Source organism: Austrofundulus limnaeus, unplaced genomic scaffold, assembly GCF_001266775.1.
Source record: "Austrofundulus limnaeus strain Quisiro unplaced genomic scaffold, Austrofundulus_limnaeus-1.0 Scaffold136, whole genome shotgun sequence".
Taxonomy (NCBI): Eukaryota; Metazoa; Chordata; class Actinopteri; order Cyprinodontiformes; family Rivulidae; genus Austrofundulus; species Austrofundulus limnaeus.
In genome coordinates this window covers 72179-85244 of record NW_013952538.1, presented here as the reverse complement: position 1 = coordinate 85244, position 13066 = coordinate 72179, and the positions used below count along the sequence as shown (strand labels likewise).

The 13066-nt window shown below is 43.8% G+C and overlaps 1 protein-coding gene across 3 annotated transcripts in view; it reads left to right on the top strand.

The window, feature by feature from the left end:
- bcl9l (bcl9 like) overlaps positions 1–11202 on the top strand; it is a 31343-nt gene extending 20141 nt beyond the window's left edge. For all 3 annotated transcript variants that reach the window (XM_014015877.1, XM_014015875.1, XM_014015876.1), the window contains 7 exons: positions 719–1085; positions 3451–3570; positions 3728–3872; positions 3962–4046; positions 5361–7689; positions 7770–8024; positions 9533–11202. In XM_014015877.1, coding sequence (XP_013871331.1) covers positions 782–1085; positions 3451–3570; positions 3728–3872; positions 3962–4046; positions 5361–7689; positions 7770–8024; positions 9533–10665 — 4371 coding nt within the window. In that variant the 5' untranslated portion in view covers positions 719–781 and the 3' untranslated portion in view covers positions 10666–11202. The remainder of the gene's footprint in view (positions 1–718; positions 1086–3450; positions 3571–3727; positions 3873–3961; positions 4047–5360; positions 7690–7769; positions 8025–9532) is intronic.
- Positions 11203–13066: the final 1864 nt, after the last annotated feature.

Below are 13066 nucleotides of genomic sequence, written 5' to 3'. Positions count from 1 at the left end.
GAGCGGACAGATGTTGGGTGTGTGGTCCTGTGTTTTGTTGGTGTATATTTTCTAATCGCTATTTCAATCTTTCTATCTTTCTAATTACTTCTCTCTCTGTTTTTCTCTCTGTCTCTATTTTCTCTTCACTTAAAAAAGTCACTGATGATGAAGAAATAAATAAACTAATATTTTCTTTTGTTTTCTACTGAAGTGACGCACAAAAAAAAGCTAGCCTTTTGATACTTCTAGCTACAGTTTTGCACTTAACTTTAGCTAGCTTTTTGCTACTTTTAGCCAATGTTTTGCAAATTTTAGCTTTGGGCTTTCACTGTGATACTTATAGCCATTATTTTTGCTGGTTTTAGTTAGCTGTTTGGTGCTTTTAGCTAGCTTTTGATACCTATATTACTGTTTTGGTACTTTGGTCCTTTTGACTTCTTTTAGCTATCCTTTTGGTACTTCTCTAACTATTGTTTTAAATTTTAGTCAGCCTTTTGCAACTTTTAGCTTCTAGCTAGCACTTTGCTTCTTTTAACTTTCAGCTAGTGTTTTGTTGTTTAAAGTGTTTAGTTAGTTTGTCTATCATTGGCTTCTTTTAGCGTTAGCTATCATTTTTCTGCTTCTAACTCTTAGCTGGTGCCCTGCTGCTTTTAGCTTAGCGACTTTAGCTCCTCCGGGACATTTCAGCTGCCATTCGGTTCTCAGTGTTTGTAATATTTTTTTTCTTCTTCTGCAGTGTTTCCTGTCAGCGATGTGAGCTGCTCTAACCAGACGTCCTCCTCAGTCACCAGCCAGTCAAATGCACCCGGACAGTAAGGTGGCCAATCATGGCAAGCAGGTCAGCAGCGACGGCCGGTCCAGCGTGAGCCAGCAGCAGCAGCAGGGGGCTGCCACGCACCCGGGTTCTAAGGGACCCGGCAGCCATGGGGTCAAATCCAACCAGATGTCCCTCAGCAGTCCTGGGCTGAAGCCCGTCAGCCAGTCGGCGAGTGGCGTCGGAGGGATGATGAGAAATAAATCCAAGCGGGAGCGGAGCGTCTCCGTGGACTCGGGCGAGTCCAGGAGCACCGTCCCTTCGGTCCTGGAGACGGATGCCAAGGGTGGTAAGTTGTTGGGGGGAAACTGCAGCAGCGTCTTTACTCGAAACGCCAGATTAGGAGCCCACGCCTCCTCCACTGCAGGAAGTGAGTGTGACTGAAAGGTACTGAAACACCCTGACCTTTTCACTCAAGCACCCGAATTTCCCCTTCGGCCTTTGATTCTTTGATTCGTAAAAAAAAAAAAACCCAGCTGAAAGTGCATCAGGAGCTGTGAAGAGTTATTAATCCTCTAGAAGCTGAACTGATGGGTTTCTGTTGGCGTCTAGGCAAATCTCTCTGTGCATGCTGGTCAGGAAAAAGTGTTTGATTTGCATTCGCTTGCTGCTCTTTTGGCAGCAGATGACATCGCTGTGAAACTTGCAGAAGCTTCCTGTGCACAGACCCGCACACGCGCTCGTGTTTCTGTCACCTCAGAGACATTATTTACTTCTGCAGCGTTAGCCTTCATAGCTACAGTACGCTAATATGTGCGGGACTTTTTTTTTTTTCATTTTGGTTCCCAGATGAGTCTGAACAAACTGTGATTTTGTGCAAATAAACACATGCCAAGAAAAACCCACATAGGGAGGCGTGGCTTCAACACAAAATACAGCAGTGGGTGGTGGAGGGATCATGGCTGAAAATAGCTAAAAATACCAAAATCTAGTCAAAAGCTAAAAGTAGCGAAAACATTATCTTAAATTTGAATTTATTTTTCTAAAAAGAGCAATTGTTAATGAACTGAAGTGATAAATACAGACGTAAATAGGATTTTTTTTTCAGTAGATTCTTAACAAGCAACATATAAAACATATGATTTTAGCTAAAAGTAGCTAAAAGATACAATTAGCCCAACAATAACTAAAGGCTAAAAGTAGAGAAATGAAACTAAAAGCTAAAAAGAGCAAATCTGTACGTAAAAGCAAAAGAACTCCTGCTAAAAGTAGCAAAACAGTAACTAAAACAACTACAGTAAATGTATCAGGAGAGTAGCTAAAAGTGGCTAAACTATAGCCAAAAGCAAGAGAACTACAGCTAAAAGTAGCACAGCAATAACCAACAGCTATAGTAAATGTAGCACATTAGCTAAAACCTAAAATTACTGTTACCAAAATGCTAAAAGTATCAAAACCATATCTTAAAATGATAGAGTAGTGGCTAAAAGTTGTAGAATGGCAGCTAAAAGTAGCAAAACTGTAGCTAAAAGAAACAAAATTATAGTTAGAATAAACAACTCTAGCTGAATGTAGCAAAATGGCAGCTAAAATGATCAAACTGCAGCAAAATACAACAGCACAACGGCTAAAACTAGAATAGCAGCTAAAAGTAAAAAACAATAACCAGCAGCCGAAGTGAATTTAAAGCTAGATTTATTGTTACCAACTACTGAAAGTGGCAACATCGTAGCTAAAAATAGCAAACTCAAAAGTAACAGAGTGGTAGCTAAAAGTAGTAGAATGGCAGCTAAAAGGAGCAAAACTTGAGCTAAAAGTAACAAAACTGTAGCTGAAAGTAGCTAAATGGAAGTTATGACTGGGAAACACTAGTAAAAAGCAACAGAGTGGTAGCTAAAAGTAGCAAAACAGCAGCTAAAAGCTACAGTAAATGTAGCAGAGCAGTAGCTAAAATCTGAAAAAATTAACCGAGGCAAAACAAACTTTTATAACTGGAGTTTAAAGCTACCAGTACTGCTGTGGTATTTCCCAAATGCTAAAGATAGCAAAACTGGAGCTAAAAGAGGCTAAAAATTATATTTAACAGAATGGTAGCTAAAAATAGTAGACGAGCAGCTAAAAGTAGCAAAATTATTGCGAAAACCTAAATGTAAATTAAAAATAACAAACTAGAGCAAAATGTGCTGAAACAAATGTTAAAAGATCTCCATTTATCTGGATAAATTCACTTTAAAAAGGTTACAGAAAGCAAACGTCACGGTGCGTTGTTCTCAGCTGAGCTGAATGATTTGATAACTTAATGGTTAAAATGTCAAAGTATGAGGAAGTAAATTGAGTCCAAAAGAAACCACAAACAGGAAAACAATAGTGTGAATGCTGACTCGACATTCACACAGTTTCACCACTAAATCTGACATTAGAGCGGCTAAGTGTTTTACTCACGCTGTGTAAATTATATCTTTCTCTTGCTCTATAATATGTAATTACAGACTTGTAAAGGCATCAATAAATGAATTCGGGGATTCCCCACCTTATCCTCTCAGCCTGTGGTCTCCACCCAGCTGAATGTCTCAAATACCTTTTTTGTTTCATCCTTGAGATTCCTCAGATTTAAAACACGTGACTGAAAGCTGAGGCTGCCTGTTGGTTTCAACCAGGAGTTAATATTTAATATAACAGAATAATATTAGTAATGTTGTGTTTTTGTTCCGCAGAGGGTGTCATGCGCAGTAAACGGCGCTGCGTTCTGACGAAGAAGCAGCCTTACAGCGGAGACGAGTGGTGCTCCGGGCCGGACACGGACGACGAAGACAAACCCCGGGCCGGTTCCCAGCGTGAGTCCCATCAGTGGAAAATTAAAATCTGTTTCAACTCCTGAATTCTCTGAAACAAGGAGCCGGCTTCGACTTTATAAGAGTTCTGGCGCCATCTAGTGTCGAAGCGTTGCTTTAAACTGCAGCTGAAACAGTTTTCATGTGTTTGATGTTTCAGGTTTGATCCAGGGCCTCTCTGATCGCCTCCCTGCAGGACTCAAACCTGAGCCCGGGGCTGCCGTGATGAGACCGGGTCTAAAACCGGAGCCGCCTCAGCCTTCACAGCAGCTGGTCTACGTTTTCACAACCAGCCTCGCCAACAGGTGAGGACTACCTGCTTTCCACTCCATAAAGTCGTTTATCGATTCCGTCGCAGCAGCAGCGACCTTTTGATTGTTGATTTTCTCCACAGCGCCGCAGAGGCCGTGATGAAAGGCCAGACGGACTCCATCCTTCAGTTTCACCAGCAAAACGTTTCACAGTCCAAGCTGGAGCAGGTCAGACGCTGCAAATGATCAAAACATTAAACCAGAGACGAGTAAAACTGTTCGAGCAGCTGCTAACTGTGGGAAAGATGATCGGACTATTTTTATCTCTCGTGCTGCTTTGTTCCTGTTTCACTTCCATGCTGCATCAAACCACTCTAAAAACTGATGTAAAAACTGACGTTTAACATTTTTATACCATATTAAGGAAACCATGTTGCGTGCCATCGATACAAACACTCAGAAGATGGACAAAAGTATTTCTGTGTCACTTTTTGCTCTCAGGCAATGATAACAGTAGCTAAAAGTAGCCAAACATAAAAAAAAACCACAGTAAATGTAGCAGGAGAGTAGCTAAAAGTGGCAAAACTATAGCTAAAAGTGGCAAAACTACGACTAACAGCCATGATAAATGTAGCAAAGTAGCTAAAAGCTAGAATTACTGTTACCAAATGCTTAAAGTTACTTTACTTATTATTTAGTAGCAAAGCCATACCTTCAAAATGACAAATTAGTTGCTAAAAATTGTAAAATGGCAGCTAAAATTAGCACACTTACCAAAAAGGAACAGAACTGTAGTTAAAAGCTAGAATCACTGTTAACAAATGCTAAAAGTAGCAAAGATATACATAAAAAATTACAAATTAGCGGCTAAAAGCTACAGTTATTGTTCACAGATGCTAAAAGTAGTAACATTGTAGCTAAGTAGCAAGGCCATACCTTAAGTGACAGAATAGTAGCTAAAAGTAGCAAACTGTAGCTAATAGCAGCAAAACTATAGTTATATTAGAACAGTAACTGAAAATAGCAAAAAGGCAGCTAATTCAAAATGAGAGACTAGTAGCTAAAAACTGTAAAATGGCAAATAAAGTAGCAAACTATAACAAAATGGATCAGAACTATAGCTAAAAGTAGTATAACAATAACTAACAGCCATTGTAAATGTAGCAAAACTGCAGCTAAATGCTAAAAGTAGTATTGTAGCTAAAAGTATCAAAGCCATACCTTAAGTGACATAATAGTAGCTAAAAGTGGTAGAATGGCAGCTAAAATTAGCAAAGCTGTAGCTAATAGGAGCAAAACTATAGTTAAAAGTAAAAGAACTTTAGCTGAAACTAGTAAAGTGGCAGCTAAACGTAGCACCACAGTAACAGCTACAGTAAATCTATCAAAACTGTAGCTAAAAGCTAAAATTACTTTTGCCATATACTAAAAGTAGCAACGTTGTGGCTAAAAATTTAATTAATTTTTATGTTTATGATTAACTCGATTCATTTTTTTTAAATCAGGTCCCAGCCCTAATTTTATTTTATTTTTCTACCGCAGGGTTACCCAACAGGGAAACTTTCAAGCATGTCTGAGAAGATAAACTCCAGCAGCTCTCCGCTCACAGGAACTCCCAAATCCCAAAGTGGAACTCCCAGACCGGCCTCTACAGGAGCCGGGGGCTCGTTGCCTCCAGCCGGGACGCCCTCGTCGGCGGGACACTCCGACAACGAGTCCTGTCAGTCCAGACCCACCGGAGGCAACAACAGCGTCGCCGCCCACCGCTCAGAGGTGGGGGCCAAAGCCGCCTCCGGAGAACCCGGAGACAGCGTTGGAGGCGTGGCTCTTCCCGGCGCTGCCTTGTCCCCGTCGGGGAGTCCCAGCATCCTGTCTGCGCACCTGCAGGGCGACGCCGTCCAGAGGAGCATAGACTGTCTTTCCAAAGAGCAGCTGGAGCACAGAGAGCGGTCCTTACAGACTCTGAGGGACATCGAGAGGCTGTTTCTGCGCAGCGCAACAGCCGGAGGTCCTGGAGATCCAGGAGGCTCCAACAACGGTCCTAACAACCCATCCAACTTGAACAATAACGCAGAGAGAAGCGTGATCGAGGACCCTGAGAACGGTACGAGCAACTCTGGGAACTGTGGCGGTAACATGTTGACCTCGGCCTTAGCGGCTGCTCCGGTGGGGGGCATGAAGAAGTACGAGGAGCCCCTGCAGTCCATGATTTCTCAAACGCAGTCCCTTGTTGGACCTGCCCTTGACAGCCCCCAGATGGAATCCCACTTGCACCAGATGTCCTCACCCGGGGACAACATGGGCCCCCTGCTCGGACCCGAGGGGCTGTCGCGAGAACAAATGGCCTGGAGGAAACTTCAGGAAGAGTACTATCAGGAGAAGAGACGTCAGCAGGAGCTGCAGCCACCTGGACATCCGCAGCACTTCAGGATGATTCCTGAGGTGGGAATGCACGGGGGGTCTGTCATGATGAGAGGACCCCCGCCTCCGTACCACAGCAAGCTCGGAGACCAGCAGTGGGGTCCTACTAACTTGATACGAGGTGGGATGGGTGGAAATGGAAGAATGTTGGACCTGCACCAAGATGGGCCGCGTGGTCCGAGGTTCCTGGGGCAGATCCAAAGAGGGCAGCCTGGAGGAGGGGGCTTTCCTGGTAGTCCCGGGGGTGGTCTACCAATGGAAAGTATAGGACCTCAAAGGTCCAGCCGTCCTGGTATGATGTGGCCCGATGATATGCCGAACAGCGTCGGCGGTGGAGGTCTCTTTCACGGCTGCTACCCCGGCGGACCTTCGCCGCACTTTCAAGGGGACTCTGAGTTTTTAACGCGTGAGGAGATGTTCAGGATCATGGAAAAACGGCACGTGCAGGGTGTGTCCAGGTTCGAACTGGACAGGTTAGCCAAACAGCAGCAGGGGAACATGGGCGCCAGGATCCTGGAGACTCTCGGCGGCCCGGACTTTCCCAACATGGGAATGGGCCGCGGGCCGCCCTCTGGTCGAGGCGATCCCATGGACTTTCCTGGCTCCCGAGAGATGATGGGCTCTCCTGGAGCGTGTCCTCAGATGAGAGACTTGGTGGAGTCTCCTTTAGGGAGCAGCGTCCCGATGAGCATGACCCCACAGATGAACATCCAGCAGCAGCAGCAGATGATGCTCTCGCAGAGGCTCAGAGGAAGCCACGGAGGCAGAGGGACTTTAGGGGAGATGTTTGGACCTGGAATTGGTGCTTCACAAAACGGACGAGGAGGAAACAAGGGGATGATCCCAGGACCTGACGGTCCCTTCCAGTTTCCTGGTCAAGGTTCCTTCTCTGAAGGGCCGGTAGACGGACCGTATCTTCAGCAGCATGGTCCGGAGATGTTTGGACCAGAAGCGACAGGTCCCGGTCAAATCGGCGGTACATCGCGGCTCAGCCATCTCCCGCTGACGGAAGAGCTCAGAGGGCCAGATCTTGGTTCTAGACACGCCTCTGACATGTCAGCCAGTGTTAACCCCCTAGCGTCGCCCTCATTGCCCCCTCCTCACCAACTCAAGTCCCCGTCCCTCAGCCAGGAGCCGTCTCCTCTGCTGCCCTCGCCCAACGCTCAAGGACTGAAGTCACCCATTTCCTCTGGCGGGCATCACCCCACGTTCCCCCCAGCCTCCGGTGCGGGGACTCCTTGCTCCACGTCCTTGAAGTCTCCTCAGATTATGGGGTCTTCCAGCCTCGGCTTGCATTCTCCAGCCAACTCTCCCGGACAGCTCAAGTCTCCGGCCATGGCGATGGGCTCTCCTGCGTGGACAGGGGAGCCTAAAGCAGCTCTTCCGAGTCCGGGGGGCCTAACGGGCGGGAAGGTTGTCGGAAATGGAGGGAGCAGCTCCACTGATACAGGTGCGTTCCGAACTCGAATCAGTCGCAATTTATCTGCCGTTTGCTGTAAAAAAAGTGATGATTTTCTGTGTCCTACGCAGGCCAGTCCCATCCCCCGAGGAGTTCCAGCTCCACCCCCATCAGCCAGCCAGGCTCCATGAATCCCAGCATGCCGTTTACCACCTCTCCCGATGCCCCGCCCTCTCAGAACCCTTTGTCTCTCATCATGTCCCAGATGTCCAAGTATGCCGTTCCCAGTTCTACTCCGCTGTACCACGACGCGATCAAAACCATCGCCACTTCTGATGACGAGATGATGCCGGAGCGCCCCCTTCTGTCTGGAGTCAGTATCGGAGGTATGAAAACACATTTTTTTAATCCTGATTACTGGAAACACTTTGGAACATTACAGATGTTAAAGTTTTCTTTTCTATCCTCTATCCAAAAGTGTTTATTTAAATGTTGACTGTTGTTTTATAAACACAAATAAATATAATACAAATTATAGGGCACTTCCAAGTCCAGTTTTTTTTTTCTTCTAAATTTAAGGTGTTAGGATGTAACTACAGTTTATTTTTATCTAAAATGTGTCTCATTATATGGTAAAAATAAAAATTTTATAAATAAATATGAAAATGTATAAATAAAAATACTGAATAAATAAAACAGAAATACAGCTAAATTTATTTCAGTTCAGTAATTCGCATTAAAACTAAAACCAAATGTAAAATAAAATCTACAAGCTGAAAGTATAATAATTATATAAATAAAAGCTTAAGTTTTTTAAACAGTAGCTAAAACCTAAAAGTAGCAAAACTGTATCTAAATGTAGTTTAGCTAATCGTTTAAGGTAGCAAAAAGCTAGCCAAATCTAAATATATCAATATGATAGCAAAAAGTAGTAAAAGGTTAATTAAAAGTAAATATAGCAGTCTAACTAAAAATAGCAAAAGATAGCTAAAAGCTAAATGTACCAAAATGCAAAATAATAGTGCTAAGAGTTTAGACAAAAGCTAAATGTAGCATAAAGCTACTTAATAGTTAAAGGTTAGCTAAAAGTTTTAAAGTAGCAAAAAGCTAACCAAAGATTAAAAAAGAGTTTATCTAAAAGCTAGTAAAAAATCTAAAAGGTAGCTAAAAGAAGCAAAATCCCATTTAAAAAACTTTATGTAACAAAATGCAAACTAATAGTACTAACAGTTTAGCCAAAAGCTAAATGTAGTAGAAAGCTACCTAATGCTTAAAGGTTAGCTATAAGTTTAAAGTAGCACAAAGATAAGAGAAGATAAAAAAGTTTATCAAATAGCTAGCAAAAATTTCAAAGGTGGCTAAAAGTAGCAAAATGCAAACTAATAGTTCTAAGAGGTTAGCCAAAAGCTAAATGTAGCAAAAAGCTACACCATAGATAAAGGTTAGCTAAAAGTTTTAAGTAGCAAAAAGAAAAGTGACGATAAAATATTATCAAAAAAAAAAAAAGCTGCTGAAAATCTAAAAGGTGGCTAAAAGTAGTAAAACTAATAATAACTAAAAGCCAATGGTAGTTTGTGGTGAGCCGTTAGCTGAATATATCAAAAAATCTAGCTGAAGTAACAGAATAGTAGCTATTTTTAGCAACTAAAAGCCAAAATTAACAAAAGGCTTCCCAAAAGTTAAAATAGTAAAAAGGGAGTAAAAGTAACAGAACAGTCTCTAAAAGTGAAAACGAGGAGAATGGCAGCTAATGTTAGCAAAGGGCTACCTAAAAGCTAATTCTTTAGCCTGTGGGTTTTAGCTTAGGTTTAGCTGTAAGCAGCCTGTGGTTGAGGGAAAACATGATTTAGGACATGGACTTTTATTTTGATGTTTTTCCCTGTTTTCCCTGCAGGCAGCATGGGGGCGAACCAGACGGCGCAGATGCTGGTCTCCCAGGGCTCTATTGGCCCCCAAAGTGCTCCCCAAAGCCCCATGGGCATCATCGGCCAGGGCCAGCAGCACCTGTCTCACGACGCCTCAGGACCTGTGCTTTCCTCGCCAAACCAGATGGGTATGCCGGCCATGAATTCAGTCATCATGGGAGGAGGCGGAGCTCCTGACGGGATGGTTCCCAGCAACGTGTCGCCGTTGTCTCAGAACCAAATGGCAGGTTTTCCTCGCGTGCAGCCGCCGTCCCTCGGGCCCATGCACTCGCCGATCGGAACGATGTCTCAGAGTTTCTCGCAGTCCAACGACGGCCTCCTGCCTCACCAGCAGCTGCAGCTTCTGAGCAAAGGACATCACCAGCGCGCCCCTCACCCGTCGGACTCTTTCGCCTCCCTCCCCATGGGGGACGGTCCGGACTTGAGCGAGGTCATCCGACCCACTCACTCGGGGATCCCAGAGTTCGACCTCTCCCGCATCATTCCCTCCGAGAAGCCCAGTAGCACCCTTCAGTACTTCCCAAAGAGCGAGCCCCACCAGGGCCCGCCGCCGTCGCAGCAGCTCCTCAAACAGCTGTCCGCCTCTGGCCCCCAGCACGGCGGCGGCCCCTCGTGCAACCCCCACTTGGCCAGCCTGCAGAGCATGGCGGAGCAGCAGCTGCTGCCTCACCCGTCTCACGGGGGAATCCGCCAGAACGTGGGCATTCCTCAGCCGGGGTCTAGGGGTATGGTGTCCGCAGGAGGCATGGGCCCCATGTGTCCCCCCGGGCACATGATGGGACGGGCGGGCCTGATGCCCCAGCAGCAGCAGCAGCAGTCGGCCATGATGGCCAACAGCCTTCTCCACCATCCCTCCAACCCGTACGCCGGAATGATGCCGACTCAGCATAACTTAATGTCGCCGCAGAACATTCTGATGATGCAGGCCAAGCAGCGCGGCATGGCCATCCCGGGGGAACCCTTTGGACACCAGGGTCCCATGATGGGCCCTCCCCACCCCCAGTCCGGTATGATGGGCCAACAGTCCCTCAGACAGCGGGGGATGCCTCTGGACAGTCCGATTGGCTACGGCTCGGGCGGTATGGCCAACATGCCTTTCTGAACCATCTCAACTGTTCGAAACGTGTCTCTGTCGTGTCTTTATTATTTTATTTTTGTTATTTTATTTTTTTTGTAATTGTCGTAGTTGTTCAGGAAGAGAAATGCTTTTAAAAACAAATCAGTGATAATCTTCATGTTTTGGGTTAAATAAAGCTGAAAAAAAATGAGAAGCACTGTAACACTGTTGAAATAAATCTGAAGCCATTTTCTAAAAAAAAAACAAAAAAATACTGTAAATTGTATAAATTAAAACAAAAAAAATCTGTGTATTTGTCGTGGTGATTAGGAGAGGAGTGCCTCAAATTTCTATTTGTTTTAATATCATTGATTTATTTTCTCCAACTACCAAACTGTTTGTGCAAATAAATTATATAAATATATAATATATACTTTGCTGTATATAAGATGCAATTTGTGATTGTTTGCAGTTGTTCTGTATAACTGTGTTTTAATAGCAGCTGAAGAATAGAATAATCATCCCTGAATTGTTTTTTTGTTTTTGTTTAATTAATAAATTAAAAGTCTAAGATTCCTTGAAGGAATGCATATCCGTTTGAAATTTACGTTTTGGGAGACGATGCCCTCAGATCGTGTTGTGAAGGACTCTCGACTACTACCACACCAAACTTTAGCTTATCTTGAAATTTGACTGAGTCATACCCATCCTTTAAATTGCTAAAGTTTTATGGGCTGTGGCGGCCATCTTGACTTGCGACCTTGAAGTTCCTTAAGGGGTGTAAAATACGTTCAGTCATAAATTTTACACTTTTGTTAAAAGCCAGTATAATAATAACAGACAAAAACATTGTCCACCTTTTGTGTTTTGTCAGCAGGCGATAAGAAGACAAACTTTTCTGTATTAAAAACTTTATTGAACACAATTCACTGTAAAAACAGCAAATACATTTTTGCCAACAAGCTAAATTCGATACATCAGTTGCTGTTTTCAGAGGCAATTCCACTTGATTTACTAAAGCTTCAATGCACCGGTTTTTATTCTTTCTTGTGAAGCTATAATCTTAAATTGGTACCATATATTCAGAAAAACAACCAAAGACATTTACAATAAAACATTTTCAAAAAAAATACAATGTAATCGAAAATAAAATTTCTTCAGAGAAACTTTTGCGACCAACATAAAAAAAATTGACCATTTTATGGCTGTTAATGGGCATGCTCATAGTATTTAAGTTGGGCATTGGTGTTGTGTTGACCTTTATTAAGCATATTCATAAATGAGTTTTCCTGGTATTTTACACTGTGATGGTGAACGATGCAACAACTAAAATAAAGCTAGTTTTTCAATGAAAGTAGCATTAAAGAATTCACACTGCCCGCCATCTTACATGTCAAAGATTTAAACAAAGATCCGATGGTGCTCTGAGTTCATGTTGTGGATCAAAGCTACCACACCAAGTTTTAGCTTCCTCGTTTAAACACTAGCGCCAGAATTAGCTGCTTAGCTAAAGCGCATTAAACAAAACATCTGTAAGGTCAACCAGATGTGGCACTGTTTTTAAAATGGCATGCTACAACTGGCCCAGTTGTGGTTTGGTTTATGTGGCCCTAATCCATTGATGGCACAGCTGTGATTTGGTTTATGAGGCCCAAATCTTGTCAGTGCTACAACTGGCCCGGTTGTGGTTTAGTTTACGTGGCTCTGCTCCATCAATAGCACAACTGGCAAGGTTGTAGGTATGATTAGGAGCCCTAAATCCTTCAATGCCACAACTAGTCCAACAGTGGTTTGGTTTATATGACCCGTTTCTATTAGTGCCACAACTGGCCCGGTTGTGGTTTAGTTCATGTGGCCCTAATCAATCAATGGCACAACTGGCCTGGTTGTGGGTATGTTTATGAGGCCTAAATCTTTCATTGCTGCTACTGGCCCAGAAGTGGTTTGGTTTACAAGGCCCAAATCTGCCAATGCCACAACTGGGCCAGTATTGGTTTGATTTAGAGGACCCAAATCTGTCAGTGCTACAACTGGCCCAGTTGTGGTTTAGTTTAGGGGGCCCTAATCCGTTAGTGATACAACAAGCATGTTGTGGTTTGACTCATAAGGCCTAAATCTTTCATTGCCACAACTGGCCCAGTAGTGGTTTGATTTAGATGACCAAAATCTGTCAGTGCTACAACTGGCCCGATTGTGGTCTAGTTTAGGTGGCCCTAATCCGTCAGTGATACAACTAGCATGTTGTGGTTTGATTTATAAGGCCTAAATCTTTCATTGCCACAACTGGCCCAGTAGTGGTTTGATTTAGATGATCAAAATCTGTCAGTGCTACAACTGGCCCGGTTGTGGTCTAGTTTAGGTGGCCCTAATCCGTCAGTGATACAAATAGCATGTTGTGGTTTGATTTATAAGGCCTAAATCTTTCATTGCCACAGCTCGCCCAGTA